The 23,080-nt window shown below is 37.1% G+C and overlaps 1 protein-coding gene across 1 annotated transcript in view; it reads left to right on the forward strand.

Annotated features, from left to right (window-relative positions):
- The window catches only part of LOC150099691 (anoctamin-8-like), a 416,071-nt gene extending 393,413 nt beyond the window's left edge, over positions 1-22,658 (forward strand). The window contains exon 15 of the mRNA XM_090403618.1: positions 21,222-22,658. Within this exon, the coding sequence (XP_090259744.1) occupies positions 21,222-22,085 (864 nt within the window). The 3' untranslated portion in view covers positions 22,086-22,658. The remainder of the gene's footprint in view (positions 1-21,221) is intronic.
- Positions 22,659-23,080: the final 422 nt, after the last annotated feature.

Here is a 23,080-nt window from a genome sequence, read left to right on the forward strand (position 1 = left end):
AGCCATATGCTTTGCCACATGAAACTCGCAATTATCTTTTTCACATCAGTTTATATCATTCTGCAGAATCTGTACATCACCCAAAAAGTGTAGTATGCTCTTTTGGATGAAAAGATTACAAGCAGTGTATTACATTGATGTTACTGGAATGCAAGAATTTATGAGGCCAGGGATTTGGAGGTGATGGTGAACAGGGAGTTTTGTAGAGAGCATGTGGCAAAAGTGTACACAATTGCTCAAAGGATTAGTATGAAACCCATTAAAAATTAAGTCATTTGATGTAAGCCACTCAAAAAAACTAGATGTATCACAAGATAATTATTGTTTAACTATTTTTTCTTTAACTGCTATTCTCTAATTATTGTTATAATTTATTTCTTTGCAAACTGTAGCAGGAAAACACATGCGATGTTCAGAAAACTTTAAAATTTACATGGTCAAGCAAAACACAGTTCATTTGACAGTATATGGTAAAGCTATAGTAATGCAAGACTCTCAGACTACAGGATGAATTTAGGAAGTCAGGGATGGAAGAGAAAAAATGAAGTTATGTAGTAAATACTGTTATAAAGTAGTAATAGACATATCATGATCCTCAAGAGGGGAGTGAATCTGAATTTTGAATTTAGTGGAAAGGCAAAAAATGAAGTGGTCACATGTACATTAACATAGATTTAATTTGTTTTTTTCAGACAAGTACGTTTCTCTGCATGTGAAAAAGCCAATTGCATTGCATGGGATTTCATCATGATTTTAAGGGAATGTGTTAAGGAACTCAATGTTGAATGTCAAGCAAATGGTTAGCTCCTTAGAGTATAGAAAGGAGAGTGTGTAGTATAAATTTTTGCTTAAGTGGAACCATTAAATTATGGACCAGTTTCTTAACTGGCCATTTAAGATTTTAGAAAAATTGATAATGGCTTCATATATAGTAGGGTATATGAAGCCATTACCAATTACTATTACTATTATTATTATTATTACTATTATTACGGGCAACTCCAGGGAGTCATTAGACTCATCGAGGGAGGCCCCAAATCATATTCATCACAACTATTTGACATTCATACAGTATCTATCATACCTCGCCTTAAACTCATTCACTGTCACAGCATCCACTACAGACTCAGGGAGCGCATTCCACTCATTCACTACTCTAAAAGTAAAGAACCCAGCTCTAACACCTTTACTAACCACACTTTTGCCCAGTTTCCATGGATGTCCCCTAGTCCTCCCACAACCAGCCCTGTTCTCAAAAATATCTTCTGAATTAATTTTATAGAAACCCTTCAGTAATTTGAATGTCTCAATCATATCTCCCCTCCTCCGCCTATCAACCAATTTTTGCAACCCACAAATCCTCAACCTGTTCTCATACGGTTCATTCCACTGACCTGCTATCATCTTGGTCACTCGCCTCTGGATCCTCTCCACCTCCTCCCCATCAAGAAGAAACCTAGGTGACCAAATCTGAGCACAGTAGTCTAGATGGGGTCTTATCAAGGCTCGATAGAGAGGAACAATAACCTGCTTGTCTCTGCTTGTCAACGTATTCCTCAGCAACCAAGAGATTTGATGAGCTGTTTTGGTCACTTTTGCAATGTGTCCCCTAAATTTCAATTCCTTATCTACCAACACTCCTAAATCTCGTGCCTCATCAATTTCCTGGAGCAGGGTTCCACCAATGCAGTAATCTGCCGCCAATCTTTTCACCCCAAAGTGCATAACCTTACATTTTGCCACATTAAACTGACATCCATTCTCCTTAGCCCAGACCTCCAATCTATCCAAATCATCCTGCAAAATTTTGACGTCATCTGCATTCACTATTGCCCTACCCAACTTTGCATCATCCGCAAACAAATGAACTGTTCCTCTCAGATCATTTCCTATATCATTTATGAACAAATTAAACAGCAGTGGTCCAAGAACAGATCCTTGTGGCACACCACTAGTCATAGGCCGTCTTGTGGACTCCACTCCCGAGTAAACCACTCTCTGATATCTCTCCGTCAACCACCCTCCTATCCATCTCACCAACCCCATGTCCATTCCCATATGCTGCAATTTACTGATTAGAATTCCATGTGGAATCCTGTCAAAGGCCTTGGCAAGGTCCAGCAGAATCACCGTAAACCCATTACCCTTATCCAGTTCAGCCGTCACTGTGTTATAATACGTGAGCAAGTTACTGAGGCATGACCTACCCTTCACAAAACCATGCTGTCCCCGATACAGTATCCCATTTTCTTCTATCCAATCTTGTATTTTCCTCTTGACAATTTTCTCTAAGACCTTGACAATGATTCCTGATATGCTAATCGGTCGGTAATTTACAACAGCAGTCTTGGAACCACCTTTATGCAGTGGAACTATTTTCCCCTCTTTCCACCCACTCGGGACTAACCCAGACCCGAGACTCAAATTAAACAAAATGGTCAAGGGTACTGACAATTCTTTAGCTGCTTCTCGTACAACACGAGCTGGTATACCATCCAATCCCACAGATGTATTGACATTGAGGTTATGCAATAGACTACTCACCTCCACTTCATTAACCACAATTCCCGTATAATCTACTGGTTTATTCGTTTCTGCAATGTCACCACCTGGATGATATACTTTTGCAAAGTGCTCACTCAGTAACTCAACTATCTCAACTGATTCAGTTACCTCCCTACCATCGCCATTCTTTAAAATCAATCTGCCATGTACATTTTTCCTTTTACTTGCTACATATCTAAAAAACTGTTTAGGATTCTCTTTAGCCTGCATGGCCAATGTTCTTTCGTAATCCTTTTTGCTTTTCTTACCACACTCGTCACCCTTCTGGCCTGCGCTTTATACCGTTTATGTGCCTGCCGGTCACCCTTCTCCTTAAATTCCCTCCATAGTTGTTTCTTTTTTTGCAACTCAAGCTTAATGGTGTTATTCATCCATTTAACCCCTACTTGATTTATTATTTGGACTCTAGGTATACAGTCAGCCATTGCTTCATGCAAGCACTTCTTAACTACCTCCCATGCACTATCAACTTCTAGTCCTTGCAGTTGTACATGCCATGGCACTGAACCAATCAAACTCCTAAGCTTGTCATACTTTCCAGCCCGATAATTCCACATGTACCCAGTCTTAATTGAAAATTCCACACCTTTAGACACCTCCCAAGTTAAGACCCTATGATCACTCTCACCGATTGGTGGCAATGTGGTCATATTTGTTACAGCCAAATCCTCAGATCTAATTACTAGGTCAAGCACTCTCTGACCCCTAGTATTTTACATTACATGCTATCGCAGATAGTTATTATTATTATTATTATTATTATTAAAACAAGACCTCATGGAGTCAAAGACTCATCTAGGAGGTCCTTTTATCTTACACACACATCTCATCATACTGTGTCTTAAACACATTCAAACTACTTGCAGACACCACGCTCTCAGGCAGGGCATTCCAATCACTCACAACTCTGCACGAAAAAAACCTGCCTCTCACTCCCTTACTCACACCCTCCTTATACAGTTTCCAGGGATGACCTCTGGTTCTCCCCTGATCTCCCACTATTCTCTGTAGAACTTCTCCACCATTGATCCTATAACAACCCCTTACCAACTTGTAGGTCTCTATCATATCTCCCCTCTTCCTTCTCTCCACGAGACTCTGCAAATTACATCTTTTCAATCTTTCCTCATACTCAACATTCCAGAGGTCAGAAACTACCTTAGTGATTCACCTTTGGACCCTTTCCAACATCTCTTCATCCTTCTGAAAACCCGGTGACCAAATCTGGGCACAATAGTCCAAGTGTGGCCTAATCAAAGCCTTATACATTGGAACAAGTATCTCCCTACTTCTACATGTCAGTGTCCTCCGCATCATTCCCAGAAGTCTTTGTGTTGTCTTCACAAATTTGGCGATGTGTTCCCTAAATTTTAGATCCTTATCCACTATCACCCCCAGATCTCTTATTTCCTCTACTTCCAACAATATATTCTCACCAAGCATAAATTCTGCATCCCATCTTTGTTTTCCAAATTTTAAAACCTTACATTTTGCAACATTGAACTCACATCCCCATTTGCTTGCCCAATCACTCAATTTATTCAAGTCTTCTTGCAAGGCCACAACATCTTCACTACTCTTTATGGTTCGTCCCAACTTTGCATCATCTGCAAACAACTGAATATCTCCATCCAAATCTTCACCAATATCATTAATATACAGGGTGTTCGGGATAAATTTGACATATTTATAATTAATTATATTTTTCCGTAAGTTACATGTATTAACACACACTTCTCTTCATTTAAAAGTTTGGACCCTTCTTCATTCATATACAAGATGTCAGAAAGGATGGATAGCTGGAACCCACCTGAATCATGGAAGAGAATAACTTGTATCATGATGATTCGTGCCCGCCATCAAAATAAGGATATTACGACTGCTGCCCAATGCTCCCTGAATACAGTAAAAACAATCAGGCATGAACTAGAGACTTGCAATGGTGACTACGAGGATGTAGCAAGAAGAAAGATCCCTAGCAGACGATCTGATTGCGTTCGTACAGCAGAATTCCTCGCAAATCTGCAGGAACAGGTGTTGAAGAACCCTGGCATTGGAATTCGGGCTTTGTTCGTGGAGTTGCTAACTGTAGTCAAGCCCTGGATAACAAGGGTAGCCAATGGTAGGCCGTATGTATGGCAGCAGGATTCGGCCCCTTGCCACACCTCTGGGAAAAGTCAAAAATGGTTGTCTGAAAATTTCTACGACTTCACCAGTCCAAATGTTTGGCCTCCAAACTCCCCAGACCTTAACCCCATGGATTATTTTGTATGGGGCGCAGTTGAAAAAGACACCAATCGCACTTCCAGTAATACAAAAGCCCAGTTAATGGATAAAATTAAAACAGTTTTTGCGGCCCTTCCCAGGGAGACTGTAGCATCAGCTTGTTCGAGGTTCCGAAGCAGAATTGAAGCTGTGATCGATGCTAATGGTGGTTATTTTGAGTAAATCTTGTTGATAGTATTGTAATTAACTCTGCCTGTAATGTTTTTTTGTCAATTCATTAAATTTAATAGATACAAAGAAGATTTTCTTTTTCCTTACGAAACTGTCAAATTTATCCCGAACACCCTGTATAAGTTAAATAGTAATGGCCCTAAAACAGACCCCTGAGGCACTCCACTAGTGACTTTCCTTTTCCTGGATATTGCACCCCCATACACAACTTGTTGATACCTATCAGATAGCCAGTCTCCAATCCAATGCACTAATCTAATATCCAACCCCATCTGCTCTAGTTTGACTGTCAACTTATCATGAGGTACTCTATCAAAAGCTTTTGCAAAATCCAAGTATATTACTGTGTATCCTTCTCCTCTGTCCAAGGAAGCAGTCACTTTATTGTAATAAGTAAGTAGATTACTAAAACATGACCTCCCTTTAGCAAATCCATGCTGTCCATCAAAAATTATACCATTGTTGTCAAACCAACTCTGGATCCTAGTTCTCATAAGCTTCTCCAACAACTTAACCACAACACCTGACACACAGATAGGCCTATAGTTTGATGCTTGAGTTCGATCACCTCCTTTATGAAGTGGCACAATCTTGCCCTCCTTCCACTCTTTAGGAACTTGACCAAGTGCAAGACTCGTATTAAAAAAATATGTCAAGGCAGGTGTCAACTCTCTAGCACACTCCTTCAGAATACGTGGTGATATATTATCAAGTCCCACAGCCTTATTTACATCTAGTTTACTCAACTCCCCAAACACCTCTTGCTCACTTACAGTCAGTCTCTCCTCCCCATCATCAACTGCTCTTAATCTCTCCATGAAGTCACATTCACAAGATTGAAAGATCTTTATGAACTGCTCATTAAGTATCTCCACCACACATTCTGCAACAGCTGTCTTTATGCCATTTCCTCCAATCAATGTCATCCTTCCATAATAATTCTTTCTTTTGCTGGCTACATATCGAAAGAACTCCCTAGGATTCTTTTTGGCTTCATTAGCTAACTGCTGTTCATACCTCTCTTTAGCTACTCTCACCAACCAAGTCACCCTCCTTGCCTGGTCTTTGTAGACCTCATGAAATTGGTTACTTCCACTTCTCTTATGCTGTCTCCACAATGCCTTTTTTTTCTGTATTGCATGCTTAATCTCTTTATTCATCCATCTCACACCTATCTTATTTAACCTTCTCACCCATGGTATATATTTAGACATTGCATCTACTAAATAGTTTTTGAAAATCCCCCAAGCTGCATTGATCTCTTTTCCAGCTAACTCCTCATTCCATGCTACATCTGCAAGCTGTCTCCTGAGCTCTTCATAATCACCCCCCTTGTAGTTCCACATATACCCTTTTTTCACAGGGGTCCTTGCACTGCTGGCAACCACCCAGATAATCACCTCATGGTCACTTTCACCAATTGGTGGATGATTTGACACCTCATTTATAATTACATCCTCCGATGAGATGACCAAATCCAAGACCCTTAATCCTTGTGTGCCCTCTGTTACATACTGTCTGAGGTAGTTATCCCTCAAAAACTCAAGAAACTCATTTTCTTTACTTCCAGTCGCTATCTCTTCATTCCAGTCTATATTGCCATAATTAAAATCACCCATAATGATCACCCTTTTCTTATTTGCTTGGCTTATTTGACTATACATTTCACTATCACCACCATCCACATTACCAGGTCTATAACAACATCCCACCAAGTATTTGATTTTATTCACCTCTATCTCACACCATACTGCCTCAAAACCACTGGCCCTATTTCCCTCTTGCATCTCTACCTTGTATGGACATAACTCTTTCTCTATCATCAATAGCACTCCCCCTCCCTTTTTATCCCTTCTATCCTCACGAAACACATCATACCTTTCCATCTCTATTCCTGTCAGGATGTCGTCCTCATCTAACTTATTCCGACAATCTCTGGGTGCACAGACGCAATTAGTGCAACCATTTCATCCGCCTTGTTTCTTATGCTTCTAGCATTGGTATACAAACACAACAACTCATTTCTGGATCTACAGCTAGTTCCACTGATACCATTCACTCGATGTGCTCTCTCCATGATGGACTGGGGCCATTTCTCTTTCTGCTTCTTCATTTTAGAACCCTTTGCAACAACATCTGTTTCCTCTTGATCCCTGGTCATCCCATTACTTTCCTGCCTACACATGCTCTCACCTCCTCTTGGAGCATCCACCTTTCTCACGCTGTGTATCCCTGTCCACCCTGGGCCTCCCCGTTTCCCTGCTCCTCTTGCACACGCATTCTCTCATTTTCTATACTCATACCACTCACCTCTCCATTGATTTCCACTTCTTCAATCTCTCCCGTCTTACTCTCCTGCTCTTCCACATCACTCCCCTCTCGATCTGATTCATTTTCTCTATTCACTTCTCTACCTTCCAGCAGCAGTCTCTCCAAGCGACTCACACCATAACCACTCAAATGCAGTCCATCACTCCCATACAGCTCACTTCGTCCCTCAAACTCATTCCACACATTAACAAACTGTACTCCCATCTCCTCACACATTTCAGCCAGAATACCATTCATAATCCTTGCTCTCCGCCTCATTTCACCACAATCATACCTAGGCAACACACTGACCACCCTTCCTGTCACACTATTCTCTTTTATCTTTCCAAGCAGTCTCTTGACATTCATTTTGACATGCTCTTTGTTCTCTCTCAAATTTTGTACCAATTAATACAATTAACTCTTTTGCTCGCTCCCGCCTCATATCCAATGCCTCAATCACTCTACTTATTTTACCACCTGGAAAATATACCTTGTGCATTTTATCCTCTAGCACACCTTTAATAATGGAGTCGCCATACAACGCCACTCGCTCATCTTTCGTTAACTCTTTCATGCCATCATGATTTATTGTAATAGTTTTGACCTGAATTCTCTTAATTTCGTTCCGCATCCATTTCATTTCTTGCCTCATCCAATCTAATTCACTTTCCAAACCTCGCGACACATTCTCTCTATCATTAAATCTTTCTAACTTTCTAACTCTCGACCCCCTCTTCTCACATTCTCTCTCATTCATCCTTCTTTGTTTCCGTACTTTCGGTCCAACATACGTCCAACTTTCACTATCATTCTTCTCACTTTCACTCTCATTTATCTTTCTTTGTTTCCGTACTTTCGGACTAACATGCGTCCAACTTTCGCTATCATTCTTCTCACTTTTACTGTCATTCATCTTTCTTTGTTTCAGTACTTTCGGTCCAACATGCGTCGAACTTTCGCCATCATTTATTCTTTCGATTTTTTTTTTTTTTACTTGCGATTTCTGCATTACGCAAGTTCTACTTTCATTCGTTCTCTCAATTTCGTTTCTTTCCACCTCACTTTCGTCCCTTTTAACATCCGTTACGGTTGTCAAATCGCTCTTTTTCTTTTTTCCTGATTTTTTAACATTTTTTCGCTTCTCTTGCTCACTATCCTTTTCTTTCAAACGTGCAATCGCGATACAATCGGTACTAGCACTTTCTGTCATCAATTTCATATTCGCATTCATTAATTCTTCGTTCAGGTCACACTTCGCACACACCCTTCTTCCATCCGCACTAAACATCCACAAATCATTTATGTAATCGAAGGAATACATAGAACAGACCTCACACTTAACGAAACGACTGAAATCTACATTCAAATCATGGAATGACAATGCCGCCGCCATTTTTTTTTCTCTCTGCCGTTTATAGGTCTAATAATAATGATTTCGTAATTTAGTTTAGATAAGAAAAAAAAACCCACACTAATAATACCGGTAGCGTACAACGTTTACAGCTGCTCTTACTCAAACAGTTACGCATATATACTTAATTATTCCTAGTAAAAACTTATCTGAATCAGCTCTTCAAAACACGTCTGCAGTACTTAGCTTTATCCCTTAATAACCGCATAAAATCCAGTTCCTTCCTCCCGTGTGTCCTCTCCTCACTCCAATCGATGCGACCATAGTTGAAATCTCCCATAATAATCACCCTCCTTCCACCCATTTCTTCTATTTGCTTGTGCATACTGTCACCACCATCTTTTCCATCACCTGGTCTATAGCAGCATCCAATTGTATATTTAGTTCTGCTAGCCACAATCTCACACCAAATGGCCTCAAATGTGCTCTTTTCTCTATCCTGCAATTCAACTTCTATTCTCCTTGGCTGGAGCTCATCAGCTGTCATCAACAATACTCCTCCTCCCATTTTATTCTCTCTGTCATTCCTGAACACACTATACCCATCACATTCAATCCCACTAGTTATATCATCTACAGTCAGCCATGTTTCACTAATACCTATAACCTGTGGTCTGGAAGTGCCAACCATGGCCAAAAACTCTTCCTTCTTGTTCCTAATACTCCTAGTATTAGTGTACATGAATTTAAGACCCCCATTAGCCCCAACCCTACCTTGATGCCTTATATTAACTATCCCACTCTGATTTGTTGTCCTTATTTGCTCTGGCATATTATATTCATTCTTACATTCAACTGCCTCCATAAGGACTGTATCTCTACCCCCCCCTAACAAATCTAGTTTCCCTGAATTTGCACATCCACTACATTCAGCCACTTTCTCAAGTCTTCTTACACCGTAACCATTCAAATGCAAGCCATCCATCTTATATAGATCCTTTCGCCCATCAAACTCACTCCACACATCCACAAATTCCACACCACTCGTCATACATAACCCACGCATAAAGTCATTTGCAATTATAGCCCTCCTTTTAAACATTTCACTGTCATACCGTGGCAAAAGACTAATCATTCTAACTCTCTCACTCTTTTCTTTTGCTACCTCAAACAATTCATTGAGGTCTTCTATCATTTCCATTTTATCTCCTTTCAAATCATTCGTACCTGCCACAACAATCATTTCTTTCACCTTTTCCTTTTGCTCTCTAATAGACGCAGTTACGTCATTTATGGTCGCACCAGGTTGGTACGATTTTGTCAAATCCTCTACTAACACACCTCGTACTAACGAGTCTCCATACAGCACTCTATCCTTCATTTTGTTCATGTTCACATTCATACGTCTATTTTTCCTGTCATAACTTTTATTATTGGTTGGTTCATTCAGTCTACTTTTGTTCATGCACTCTAGCTGCTGTTTTGCTCTTTCTATCGCACTATTCAACAACGCGATCTCACTCAATGCATCTATCTCATTTTTTTTGTTCTCTGAGAAACCATTTATACTATCATTCACACTTTCTACATTCACACTCTCACAATTTTCATGTACAACCTTGCCGTTTCTTGTCATATCCCTATTTCCTTCATTCTGAAGGTTGACAAAAATATCACACTCACGATCCGAAATACACTTCAATTCCGCATTCTCCCTACATTTTCTACACACATTCAATCCTTTATCATCATCTAACCACACTCCGACCGCACTCCGCAAAGCGTACATTTCACAGCTAGTACACTGACTCATTTCTTTTATGCTACCGTTCTTTGATAACGATGGCGAACCTTCATTACTGGCTGCCATTTTCCTACGCACAGGTGCCATATTTATCTGTAACGTGTTTTGTCAAATTAAACGTTATAACACACCAAAAATAGACGCACTAAAATACGCAAGGCAAACAAAACAAAACTACACAATATTAAATAATTTGTATCGATAACTGAAAATGATACTTATCTTATCTGGAGCTTGCACGAACACTACTCATTACGAATTCATCTAGCGGCGACTTTTATAACATTTTATAACATATGTTTTATAACATAGATTATGTTATAAAACACTTTAGTACACTAACCACGTTAATAAAGCTCTAATAATATACCAAAATTAAACACTTAAGTCCATTAAATTGAATCCAAAACACCAATAAATCAACAAAAAACACAAATCTCTCAGGAGCTCTCCGATAGCACGTCCGTTCACCAGCTAGCCTCGACACCACAACATTCCCTTAAAATCACGATTTTAAGGGAATGTGTTAAGGAACTCAATGTTGAATGTCAAGCAAATGGTTAGCTCCTTAGAGTATAGAAAGGAGAGTGTGTAGTATAAATTTTTGCTTAAGTGGAACCATTAAATTATGGACCAGTTTCTTAACTGGCCATTTAAGATTTTAGAAAAATTGATAATGGCTTCATATATAGTAGGGTATATGAAGCCATTACCAATATATATATATTAAAAAAATCTCACTTTCATGTGAAGATGAAATTTTTTTTAGAGACCAGCAAGGATTTGTTAAAGGGCAGTCATAGTTTAGTAATATGGTAACATTTTATAGTTACAGGGATAGTTGATGTGTATACTGTGATATTTCTGGATTTTGCAAACACATTTGACATAATTATACAGATTGGGAATGATGCTAGCTATCTGCCACTTATTGAAGAATTATACATGAGAGGGCAGTCAAGCACCTCTGTAGTGCAATTGGAAGAACGCCGGCACGTTGTGCCCTTTGATTGGAAAAGGTCTAAGTTTGATTTGCATCGTGATGGGAGGAATCCTTATATGGGCTTTTTCAGTTGAAGGTGAGTTAGCCGATCTCATATGGAGGTAGCAGGTTTTTTCTCCCAGAAACTCGGGTTTTTCATCCTGCATATGTTCTGAAGACGCGCGCTTCAGAACACATGCAATTTACAGACAAAAATACTAGTGGTTGTGGTGGGAAGTAGATGCATTGATGTAGATGATAGTAGAGATTCAGTGTAGTTGGTAGATGGAGTGGTGGAGATGGAGAGTTATAGAGTAGGTGTCCTCCTTGGAGGTGTCACGAAAAATATTAGAAATAATAATAGAAAGTAATAAGTAGGACTCTGCAGGACTTCACACTGAGATTGTCACTGCTCAGTCTTTATGGTAAATCATATTGAAAATGGATTTTGGAAGATATGATTATTTGCTGCCTGGAGGATCTAAATAGGCTGAAAAGGTTTATAGTTTTTTGAGAATGTGACTGAGTATAAGGATTTAAACTTTGGGATTCAGAGATAGAAGGCCATGTATTCTATTGGCTGAAGAAGGTGGAGGAATAGGGACACATTCAGATATGTTAAAGGTTATCCAGCAGATCACTGTGGTATATGTTCATCAATAGAGATTAGGATGTGATTGTTCCATTGTAGTCTTGATCAGACAACATCAGACAACACTGTGGATTATAAAAAAATACCCACATTAAATAATGCCTGAAAAATCTGGACTCCTGTGTCCAGATTTAGTTAGCTTGATGTCAAAGGTGTGGGGGAACTTTAGAAAGCATACCAAAAGTGAATGCTACAGATAATATCAGAGTTTTGAAAGGTCAACTATGAGAGCAGATTGATTATATGTAGTCCACAGAGACTGGTAAATAACATTATTTCCAAGCCTCTCCCACAATACTCATCATAGGAAGCCAAATTATCTACATATTATAGTGTATATCATACCTTGATCTGAACCTTTAGCTACTAAATTGGATTGGTGAGGACATACAGTATAACATATAGCTAGCTTGTTTCAACAGATAAGACCAACATATCTGGTGATTATTGCAGCTGTAAAGCATATCCTGATAGAAGAAATACCAACTAAACCTCAAAGTGGCAAATAATTTTTATTACCCTGTGAAATACCACCACTGTACTGGAGTCTTGAAATGGCTGTTGCAGTATTTGGTCTTCAGGATAAGTGCTCCAGCTTCTTTTCCTCTACCTCTCCCCTTCTCATGACATGTTCTTGAATAGTTTCAGTGGATGTGACACTTTCCAAGATACACTTTGTACATCCTCCCAAAGCAACTGCACAGCAGTAAAACAGTTCTGCATGCAGACCACTAGGTAGTACATAGGACGACCTGATAGTAATGAATTTGGAATTATTATTACTATCAAACCAGCTCACTAATAGTAATCTTGCTTCCATTTACTGTGCCAGAAGGGAGAGTAAGTATGGTGATATGCAGAAGAAACTGTTTAGACCATATGTTGGCATGGTCTCAACAGGAGAGTAGACTACTCCTTTAGTGTGGACAGTATGTCTATGTATCTTTCATCTATTTTATTACATGACTATACTTTTTAACTCTTCCTCTGTACCAATAATGATGGACAGCCTATTCATATTGTTTTTACTGTGGATTATAAAAAAATACCCACATTAAATAATGTCTGAAAAAAAAAGTTTCTATATCCACTCCAATAATTTTTGTATTAACAGAATTTAAATGATATGCACCATCACTTCTTAAGTCATCCAAACCAGACTTATACCTTACACCAGAGGTCGGCAACGCAGTGCCCATGGGTGCCATGGTGCCCGCAGTGAATTTTTAGTGCACCCTCAGAGAAAAAAATATTGTAAACTGCTTTGGAGCTCTCAGCAGTAATTTTGCAGCGTAGATCGCAGTATATCTGATCTGAGAGATACATTCATTACTAGTATGTACTAAAATGTAAGAAAACAAAGAAAAAACACTGCAAATATAATACATGGCAGTACAAATTAAGTGAATATTAAATCCAACATTATTTCATAGCCGAATATAGAAACTACAAGAGTTCATGCCAAATATATAGAAACTAAAAGTTCCGGCGGATGCAAGCATAAGTAGTGCCTTATGACAACTCGTAGTAAAGGTGGTGCAAGCTCCAGACCTCTTTCCTTAGTATTTTCCATAAATGTAAAGCAAATCTTGCAGAGGTCAGCAATCTTTTTAATATGAAGAGTGCAATATAAAATTTGGAAATTATGGAGGACTCATGACACAGGCATTTTTTCTCTCATTTCAGGCTTAGAAATTCTATGATTAGTTGTTTTTAAGAAAAATGATCAAATTTTAACATTATTTATTTACCTCGCTTTTACAACATATTTTTGTCACATATGAATGAATAAAAAATGAATACAAAAAGAATATTCATGTTAACAATTAGTATGTATCTGTCAGATCAGATACGAGCACCTTGCTTTATTAATCATAATGCAAATGTATTTGTTTATCATGCAATAATAGTGTGACTATTTCTAAAAAAAAGTAATATAGAAAGACATTTCAAAACCATTCATTCTAATTGTAATTTTAAGTTTAATTATTTAAATCAGGAGGAGTCGGCAACGCAGTGCCTGCGAACTTCATGGTGCCCGCAGTATCGTGCCCTTCATATTAAAAAAGTTGCCGACCACTGCCTTACACAATACCATCTTGTCAAAAAGTGATATGTGCATTCACTATATAGCTATCCCATTTTAGATCAGACATCTGTGCAGCTGCTAACACTATAAATCCCAACACTCAATCTTGGAATATTGCTCACACATTTGGATGATGCACCTAAACCTCCCTGAGGTTGCTTGATACTATCCAGAAGAGAGCGCTCAGATTAATTGATGATCCCTCTTACAGATTTACTCAAATCACTCTATGCTCACTTCCAAAACTCTAAGAACATGAGCTGCTGGTCAGTATCCATTTATTGTCCATCTTTAGAATTACAGAACAAACTTCTGTTCCTTCTATATAGCTTTATTTGATTACATCTATCTGCAAATGAGGGAGACTGTTCTTTGGAACAGCCTCCCTCATTCTGTCTTTCCTATGTGTGTGTGTGTGTCAAATTAATGTTAGTAGACTCATCTACCAACTTCAAGAGTGCATTTCACACTTTCACCACTCTCTATGCAAAAATTCTACTTCTCACATCCTTGCTCATGATCCTTATAGACCTCTTATTCTTCCACTATTCTATCATTCTCTGCAATAATTTACCTATATCTATTGGATTGGCATGTCTCAATGATATTCCTCCCCCTTTTTCCTCCAATCTTCCAAAGAAGAGTGAGGGAATGTGCTGTACCTGAGAAAGATCCTGGCATCTGGACGTTTTTTTTTTTTTTTTGTTTTTTTTTGTTGTTGTTTAAATCACAGGTAATCAGATCTGTATAAAGAAATCATTCACTTAAGATGTGGCCTGAATAGTGTTTTATGCAATTCTGCTACGACATCTTGTTAGTGCTTCGTACTGGGTAAAAGCATTCAGAGTTTTGATTCTGCTCTCCTAGTTTGGCATTATCTGTAAACATTTGAATATCTTCTCTCAAACCCTGAATATTTCATTAATATATATAAATTAAATGACAGTTCCAGAGCAGAGCTCTGGAACTGCTGTCATATGAGGGGGAGTGATTTCTCTTTCAAGACATCACTCCCCCATACACAACTTACCGATACATTAGTTAACAATCTCTATACTATTATTATGTGACACCTCCAAGGACTCATCTCAGATATCCAGTTCACCACTTGACCATCCATCCTTATTATATTCAGTTTCAGCAATAATTTAACATTGTATTGTATTTTGATGGCTGTTTTCACATACAGTGACATCAAGGATACTGCTAGCTTCTTTGCACATTCCTTTAATATATATAGTGATATCCCACAGGCTTATTAACATGAAGTTCACTTAAATTTCCAAACACTTAACTTCTAATTCCTCCCCCAACATGAAATACATTAACAGGATACTCTCTGAACATTTCTACTATTTTTTCAGCAGATTGTTTTGTGTAGGGGGGGCACTATCTCAAAAGGGGAAAGTCACTAGTAGTATGCTGCAAAGGTCAGATTTGGGACTATTGTTATTTAATTTGTATATTAATGATATTGGGATAGGTATTACTGGTGATATACAACTGTTTGCAGATGATGCAAAACTGGGGAGAGTGATGAGGAATCAAGACAGGAGGACTTGAATAGATTGTATGAGAGGGCAACAGTACGGAACTGTCAATTCAACGTTGCCAAATCTAAGCTTGTGAAATTTGGTAGGCAACAATGAGATGCAGAGTATACACTTGGCAGGGAAATTTTGGAGGAAGTTAAGGAGATAAAAGACCTTTGAGTGGAGGGGGGGGGGCAAGGATCTGAAATTAAGAGTTCACATTGCACAAGTTATGAAGACATTACATCAAATTATGGCAAATGATGTGGAGAACCTTAACTTGTAGAAATAAAGAGGTTCTGGTTCTGTTGTATGGATTATTGTGCACAGATTTGGTCCCCTGGTTTTCATGGTGATAAAGGATATGTTGAAAAGGGTCCAGTGAAGACTTACTAAGGTCGTAACTAGTCTTTGGGATATGAGGATAGACTGAGGGAATGCAGTTTGTAAAACCTTGTGCATTTAAGTTGGTAAAGGATTGTTACCAGGTTAATGTGGAAGAAATTTTTTGTAGAATGGGGGAAGGGAGTAAAACAAGGGGACATACTTTGAAGTTATATAAGGAGTAGGTTTTTGCATGGAAAGTGGTTGGTCAGTGGAATGCTTTGCCTGACATGGTGAATACAGATACATTGAATGAGTTTAAAGCATGGTTTGATGGGCTTTGTGTGTAACATTGTCTCCTGCAAGGAGTCTTTAGACTCCATGGAGGTCTGGTATTAACAATAATAATAATGTTACCTATGTATCATCCTAGTAAGTAAATCAGTTGTCTTTCATTTGCCACATAACTATATACTTCTAGGATTTTTTGTTTGTTGCTTTAGTCAGTTTTATTTTTCACTATTTTTTGTTATGCCCTTTATACAGCTGTCCTCTCCATTATACATTTCCTCCATAACATCATTCTTCTGCTGTTTCTGAATAATTTCATGATTTAGTAAATCATGAAATTTCATATTACTCTTTTTGTCTGACATTGTCATCAATAACTGGTCTTGAATCAAGCCACAATAATCACCTTTCTATATTCTGAGTTTGCTTTATAGTTTCCTATACCCTTCTCTTTTCTTCATCGAAGCTTGCACATGTCTAGCATTCCTTCCATGTCAACTCTCATCAACTGATGCCATTATGAATAATTTCTGTTATCATCATTTGATATATCATTATTAAATCCAATGCTCTTTTCTTGCCTCCACCACATGTGTAAAATAGTTATTCCTAAGCAACTCAAGGAACTTCATTCTCTTTACTTGCATGACTTTGCTGTTTCCAGCTACCGCTTCCATAGTTAAAGTTGTCTATTGTCTACCAGGCAGATGGGGGAAACCCAAATGGGTTGCTCTGAATAAAGAATAAAGAGCCGTGGACCAAAGGATGTAGCAGAGGCATGGCAAGCTGGCTACATTATTATACCAGTAGCTTTCATGAGCAGGAGAAAGTCTACAAACCGAGATAGTGCTACTGCATATGGGACAACCGACGCGCCTACTCAAAGACCACATAGAGTAGGTGAGAAATCAGCAATGTGGTCAGCCAAAGATGTGAAACATGTAGCTACCCTCAACATAAGATCACTATACTGACCTGGGAAATTGCAATTAGTCCAGGAAAATTTAAAAAGACTGAAATGGAGTATTTTAGGTTTATCAGAGACACATTGGTGCAGAGATGGATTCATGGATTTACCAGAAGGAAGACTGTACTTCTCAGGAAGAAAAGATAACATACACAGAGAAGGAGTTGCATTACTAATTGAAAAGAAACTTACGCACTCAGTAATTGAAATAAACCCAGTGTCTCCTAGAATAATAACAGCCAAACTTCAAGCAAAAGAAAAAGGTCAAACAATTAAAATAATCCAAATATATGCACCAGACAGTAACCATTCAGAGGAAGAAATAGAAAATTTCTATGAAGAACTACAACAGGAAATAGATAATCCCAAAAATAGAGAACTCATGATAGTGATGGGAGATTTTAATGCTAAAATAGGACAGTTCACAGCAGACAAAAAAGATGTGATGGGGAAATTTGGATATGGAGAGCTTAATGACAGAGGAGAACAATTACTCCACTTCCGTAAAGCAAACGATCTAATGATTACAAACACATTGTTCTATCAATGCCCTAATAATAAATATACATGGACATCCCCAGATGGTAATATAAAGAACTGCATAGACTATATCATCATAAACAAACAATGGGAAAGATCAGTAAATAATGTACGAACATTAAGAAGTTTTGATTTTGACACTGACCACGAGATATTAACTGCCAAAGTGAAGATATAATTCAACAGGAAAAATAATATCAGAAAATAAGAAAACATCAACCTATCAAAACTAAAAGATAGCTCAAGCAGAAGTCGATTTTTAGAACAGATGTGCTTGAAATTAAAGCCCTCCATCTTCCAGAACAGCGGAAAATACTGGGAAGAAGGAAAAGAAACAGTGTTATCAATTGCAAAAGACACTCTAGGTTCCAAACCCAAAATAAACAAACAGTGGATAACCCAAGAAATCATAGCTACCATAGAAGAGAAAAGAGAGCCAAGATACTTGTAAACCAACAAAACAATGAAGAGAATAGAGAAAAATACAGAGCACTAAAAAATAAAGTTGATAACTTATGCAAAAAAGCCAAAGAAAAATGGTTAGAAGAAAAAGCAAAGAAATGCCAAGAAGCATACCAACAAAACAACCTAAAAGTCTTCCATGATACTGTAAGAGAAATTACAAAGGAATTCTCAGCAAAAGCAGTAACAATGATAAACAATAAGATGACTGAAAACGGGAATATTAAATATATAAGAAAAATCTGGTCAAACCATTTTGAGACTATCTTCCACCAAGGAAACAAAACTACAATGCCAACAATAGAAGAAAATAATGATCACCCAAAAATTTTACAAGAAGAAGTTAGATACGCAATAAAACAGATGAAAAACAATAAAGCACCAGGCATTGATACTATCCCTACTGAACTGTGGTCATATGGAGGCAGCATATCAATAGAATATTTAACAACCCTATTCAATAAAATACTACAAACAGGAGAGTCCCAGATGACTGGAGAACTTGAAAGATCATCCCAATATACAAGAAAGGAGACAAAAGAGACTGCAGAAATTACAGACCAATCAATTTACTCCCTCACACCTATAAAATATTCATAAGAATTATACAAAATAGATTAAAAAACACCTACGAAGAAATGATAGCAATAGAACAAGCTGGTTTCCGAGGAAACTATTCAACAAACCAAATTTTCACATTGCACCAACTAGCAGAGCTCAGCTGGGAAGACCATAAAGAACTATATTGTTTTGTGGACTTTAAACAAGCTTTCGATAACATCAACAGAGAAATCCTTCTTAAAATTCTACTAGAAAAAGCAATAGACAAATATATAATACAGTTTCTGATAAAATATTACTCTAAGACAAATGCAATAATTAAAAAGGACACACTCACAACAGAACCCATAGAGATCCAAAAAGGAGTAATGCAAGGATGCCAATTATCCCCATGCCTATTCAACATATATCTAGAAGAAGTTGTAAAGAAGGCAATAGACAATGAGCCTGGAATCAACGTCAGTGGTTTAAACATAAATAATATCAAATATGCAGATGATCTAGCCCTTCTTGCAAGAACCCCAAATGAACTACAAAAGGTGATCAACAAGCTAAACGAAACCTGTAAAACATATGACAATACAATAAATATGCAAAACACAAAAGTGATGAAAATAGGGAGGAACAGAACCACCATCTCAGCCACCCTAAATGGAGAACAAATAGAACAAGTAGACAACTTCATATACCTTGGATCAAAACTAACAGAAACAATAAATGAACTGAAAACAATCAAACACAGAATAGCGATAGGATGGACCACCATGGGAAAATTACAGAAAATCTGGAAAACGAACAAGATATCTAAGCAAGCCAAAATCAAATTATATGAAGCAATAATTATACCAACAGTCATCTATGGAGCAGAAGCGTGGACAGTTAAAAAAAGAGAGGAGAAAAAACTGCTGGCATTTGAAATGAAATGCTTAAGAAAAATAAATAGAACAAGTTGGATAGAAAAGAAAACAAACATCACAGTCAGACAAGAACTATTGTATAAAAAGACAATAATAGAAAAAATTAGAAAACAACAACTGAGATGGTTTGGACACGCATGGATGCAGACAGACTTCCTAACGTCCTAATCAGTACTTTTCCAACTGAAAAAAGAAGACCCGGAAGACCAAGAATTACCTGGCTGAAATTAATAAAGAATATCTTGGGATGCAGAACATATAAGGAACTTTTTTGGACAGCAAGGAATAGAGAAGACTGGAAGATCCTGCTCAAGAGAAGACTCAACCCATCTTAGACGGAAGAGAAGAAGAAGATTGTCTACCCAAACATCTCAGAAATCCTCTTACCCTACATTGCCAAGCCTATAAGCAACAACACCTCATTAATATCTTAAAATCCTGCTCACCTCAACCTCAAAACTATTCTCTACTACTTCTTTTGATTTTCCACTTGGAAGAGATACAGCTGCACTATAATCATCATTAATACCGTTTCATTTTATCCTTTCTGTCTTCTTGAAAAATGCTGTATCCATTAGGAGGAAGGCTATATAATTCAGACATATAAGTTGTGTTTGCCAAAATAGCTGATGGGAAGATTTTACAAAAGACAGCTCAAAGGGAAAAATAAGAGACCATTCCTGTAAATTGTACAAAAGGACATTATGGAGACCGGTGGCTAAATGGAATGTTCTGACTGAGAGAAAATGGAGTTTGCAAAAACAATACAAGATATGGTATATATAATTCAATGTTTTGGACTCAAAATGGACCTTTGAGTCTCTTTTCCTCCAAACTATTAATAACAATGAGCTTCATCATTTATGACAATGTCAAGTTTCATTTAAAAATTTTAAATAAATTATAAAATCTTTCAATGTGAAAATAGTCCCTTTGAATCCTGTCAAATACATCAGGAAAATTTTCTATGTCTTTTCAACTGATTAGCCATCCCCCAGATGAAAGTATTAGAATTTATTCTATAGAAATTTGCTTTCCAGGAGAAAAACTAGAGCACCTGTAGATCCACCTGACAGACAGTCATACACTCACTACACAGCCTTACCTTTCTCATCATTAAAAAGTATTTAACCTTGATAAGTCATGTACTTTGGATAATTTCATCTGGCATACATTGGAAATTTATGTTTTATTTATTTATAAGTTTCATAACTGGATTTTCATTATTGAATTTGTTCTGTAATTTTTTTTATCTTCAATAAGAAATTTTTCTTGAATGATATGATTAAAACAAATTTTAATACTATGATATGCTGTATATTTTTCTGAAGAGTAAATATAATTCTTTCAGTTAATCAAAGTATTTTAAAAGTATACCAAGTTTTCAACATTTACTTATTTTATGTATTTTTAGCATCTTAATAAAAACACAATGTCTAAAGAAAGAACAAGAAAATATGATATATGTGGTACTCCTGATCATTCTACTAGTGACAGCGCACTGGAATTGAATGCTGACAAGGGTAGTGTGAATACACAAATAAACAGTTCAACTCAAACATCACCTGTAAAACAGATGACTGAAAATATGTCATTAGAAATCAAAAGAGATATTACATGTACTAATGCAGTAGTAACTAAAATTGATAAGCAAACCAGTCCTACAAATCCTGCTAATGGAAGGGAACACCCAGCAGATATATCTAGTGGAAGCAAACATATTCCTACAAGCAGCCCACAGTATCCTTCAAGGCCATCAAAAAGTGACACTGCTTATATTGCTGAAGATAATATCAAGGAAACAAAGGCTGATCTATCAAATTATCAAGTGGGTGGAAGCCAAATGGACATGTTTCCTTCTGTTAGGACATCTAATACTGCAGAAAGCAAAAAACAAGTAACCACTCCAGTTCTCTCAGCAGATCCAGATTATGACTCATTAAGCATCAGCTTTGAAACTCCTTATTTGCCAAATATTAAGGATGAAAAAAAATTTCACAGAAAGCGTAGCCTTCCGCATTTGAGAGGCTTAAAAAAATCATCCCATGAGCAAGAGTCACCACCAACTTCAGCTCCTCCAGCATCTGAGGGTAAAAGATTTTTTAGTAGCAGTAGTTCATTTAGATTTTTTCCTGCATTGTCATTAAAAAATAAAAAACATCCACTATTTCGATCACATTCACTTCAGACTCAAAAAGCACAGGATGAAAAGCATAAAATGAAAGCCATAGATGAACCACATACTGAAACTGTTTTAAGAGGGAAAAAAACTGTATGAGTGTAACTTTATATATCTCAAAGTGCATATTTTGCTTGTGTCATTCTAGTCACCGTACATACATTGTACTTTACAATGCTAAATTATCTAACATTATTTGAGAAGAAAATCTGAGTAAATTGTATATATAATATGTAAGTATAATTTTTACCTTTGTATAATATTCATACAATCTCTCTCTCTCACTTTTGCCCTTTCGCTGAATATTTCCTATTTGTAACAGTCATAAAACTTGTCATATCTTAATAGATACTTTTGCAGCACCTACACAGAACTATGTTAAGCCAGAAGCTAATCTTAATCTTTTGGCAGACAAAATTTAGTTTGTTATAAAACATCTATCACTACCACCGTGCATGTCCATTTATAAATTTAAAAAGTGTATAGTTTGTATCTATTATTGATGTGATTCCTATTCAGTGCAGCAATTTTTTTCCTGCATTTATGTCAGCTCTGTTGCTGTTCAGCAAAATGAGGCAGTGAGAATGGCATGATTGTTTATAAAATATTTCGATGTAAATATACTTCACACATGAGAAATCGCAAACTTCTCTGTGTGCAAGTTAAATCAATGTACATTATTAATGGTCTTACATAAATTTTTCTATTTCAATAAAGAAAATATATACATTCCATATACTCACTTTTTTTTAGTTGTATGAATTATAAAAAAAAAGCAAGAAATGTTATAAATAAATCAACAACCTCCACGTCACAGCACTCATCATAAAAGGTCTGCTTTATTAAGTATTTTGATTTATGCCTGTGACCAAAATCTTAAATTCAACAAAAATAGCAAGTCTGTGTCTTAACTATCTTGTGTAATTCGGATTATTTTTTTTTTATAATAGAAATCAACAAAAACATAGCGATGTGTATTAAATTTAAAAAATTGATTAATTTTAATAAGAATAACTTGGTATTCAATAATGTGCAACATTAGCATTATATAGCAACTATATATTTGGTTTCTGAATTCAGATATCTGCTCTAGC

This window comes from Typopeltis vanoorti, chromosome 14, assembly GCF_054136105.1.
Source record: "Typopeltis vanoorti isolate ZY-2024b chromosome 14, IOZ_Tvanoo_1.0, whole genome shotgun sequence".
NCBI classification, from domain to species: domain Eukaryota; kingdom Metazoa; phylum Arthropoda; class Arachnida; order Uropygi; family Thelyphonidae; genus Typopeltis; species Typopeltis vanoorti.